This window comes from Numida meleagris, chromosome 12 (assembly GCF_002078875.1).
Source record: "Numida meleagris isolate 19003 breed g44 Domestic line chromosome 12, NumMel1.0, whole genome shotgun sequence".
Taxonomy (NCBI): Eukaryota; Metazoa; Chordata; class Aves; order Galliformes; family Numididae; genus Numida; species Numida meleagris.
Window position 1 is genome coordinate 224,609 of NC_034420.1, and position 2,034 is coordinate 226,642.

General features: G+C 55.4%; 1 protein-coding gene across 1 annotated transcript in view; it reads left to right on the forward strand.

The window, feature by feature from the left end:
• Window positions 1-1,810, forward strand: part of LOC110405493 (histidine--tRNA ligase, cytoplasmic-like) — a 5,278-nt gene extending 3,468 nt beyond the window's left edge. The window contains exons 5-8 of the mRNA XM_021410840.1: window positions 3-126; window positions 439-555; window positions 809-955; window positions 1,099-1,810. Of these exons, the coding sequence (XP_021266515.1) occupies window positions 3-126; window positions 439-555; window positions 809-955; window positions 1,099-1,155 (445 nt within the window). The 3' untranslated portion in view covers window positions 1,156-1,810. The remainder of the gene's footprint in view (window positions 1-2; window positions 127-438; window positions 556-808; window positions 956-1,098) is intronic.

Consider the following 2,034-nt stretch of genomic DNA (forward strand, 5'->3'; position numbering starts at 1 on the left):
GTGGCCGGAGGTGGTCGCTACGATGGTCTGGTGGGAATGTTTGATCCCAAGGGACGGAAGGTGCCATGTGTGGGGGTCAGCATTGGCATTGAGCGGATCTTCTCCATCCTCGAGCACAGAATAAAGGTAGTTGCTGCTGGCAGTGTTCTGCATAGGGGCAGGCTCTCAGAAGCAGTTACTTGTAACTTGAGCTCCACATTGTTCAGGAGGAAAGGATTTTGGAGGTGAGGATGAGTCATCTCAAGCCTAAACATCCATGCAGAACACAGAACCCATCAGGCTGCAGTTGTGAGCAGCATTTTGTAGCAGATGCTAAAGAGGTTTCAGAGAAAGCCCCTCGGTTTGGTCTTAGGTCAAGTGTGATGAAATAAGTGAACTGCTGCTATGAGGTGTGTTCAACTGACGTGGTTGCTTCCATGAGTGTGTCTGTCCTTGCAGGCTTCAGGGGAGAAAGTCCGAACAACTGAGACACAAGTGATGGTGGCTACACCTCAGAAGCATTTACTTAGTGCAAGACTGAAGCTCATCTCTGAGCTCTGGGATGTAGGAATCAAGGTAAAATCAGTGTGTGGGCTTGGTACGGGAAGGAGCCAGGGAGGGAGAGCATCAGGGAAGTTCTAGCACAGCCTCATTCCACTGTCTGTCTGTCCAGCATGGGTCTGCGTGAGATCTATCAGGCCTGAGAGGACTAAAGGCAACTGCTGGTGCAGAGTAATGAGTTTTCTGTGGAGTTCTGGTGCCTGCTGTTTTGTTCCAAGATCCATCAGAGCAAACTTTGCATTGATGATTCACCACTGCTTCCTTCTAGGCAGAAATGATGTACAGGAAGGATCCTAAGCTGCTAAAACAGCTGCAGTATTGTGAAGACATGGGGATCCCCCTTGTTGCCATTATAGGAGAGGAGGAGCTAAGAGATGGAGTTGTCAAGCTGCGAGATGTCGCAACAAGAGAGGAGGTGAGAATACCTTTCTACAGCAGGTTTCAGAGGTGTTTTCAAAATCCAGCCATTCCAGAAAGGCTCTAGGTTTTCCTGGAATTCCACTGGAGAGCTGTATCATGGATCTGGCAGATGACTGCTCCTTTCTGCTTTCTTTGTAGGTTGATATCCCAAGAGAAGAGCTTGCTGCTGAGATCAGAAGAAGGCTGGAGTCCTAGGAGTCTTCTGTCTGGAGCTGCACAACTGGAAATCCCACTGTCCCTAACCTTCCTGCTGAAGTCTCCTCACTACCCACTGGGATTAGGATTCTGTGCCAGACGCAGGCCGTGGCAGTGGACAATCTGCTCAGAAGGAGCAAGCAGGTTTTGAAAATCATGTATGGTGCTATGACCTGGTTAACTGCTGAGGGCCAGGCCCAGCTTCCGTGCTCTGAAGCAGTGTGAAGTGAGGCTGTGCAGGGTACCAGGGGTGGTGGACAAGGTGGCACAGTGATGGCAGGCAGATGTGACCCAGCGGCTCGAGCCAGTGAAAGCTGAGTCCCTGCTGGGTCCGGGGCCAGGCTGCCCGTGTGTGGCAGCACCTCTGCCTGACCGAGGGAGCTGTGCAGCTGCTGGGAAACTGAAACACAGCCTGTGAGCGCTGTGAGGGGCCGGCCTCGGTCTGCAGCCAGGCAGGCGCTGACGGCAGCCGGCACGGCGAGTCTGGCTTGTGGTGTCCCTCTGCCGCGGGCTGTCCAGTCACGGCCGGGCCTGCTCCGAAAGCACGGGGGCTGCAGGTGCTCCTACAGGGGGCAGGCGAGTAGGTAGCCACCGCTGGGGTGGCGCTGAAACCCTTTCGTACTGCTTCTTTAAAAATAAAACAAAAAGAAAGAAAGTCTCCGCATTCATTCCTCGGCCCGGCCGACCTCCGCTACCGCCAGCAGGGCAAGCTGCAGCCCGGCACTGCGCAGGCGCGGTCCGGCACGAGGCAGTGCTCAGGCATGGTCCCGACAGTTGTCAAGAGCGGCAGTGCGCAGGCGCGAGCCCCGGTCCCGGCAGTGCGCAGGCGCGAGCCCCGGTCCCGGCAGTGCGCAGGCGCGAGCCCCGGTCCCGGCAGTG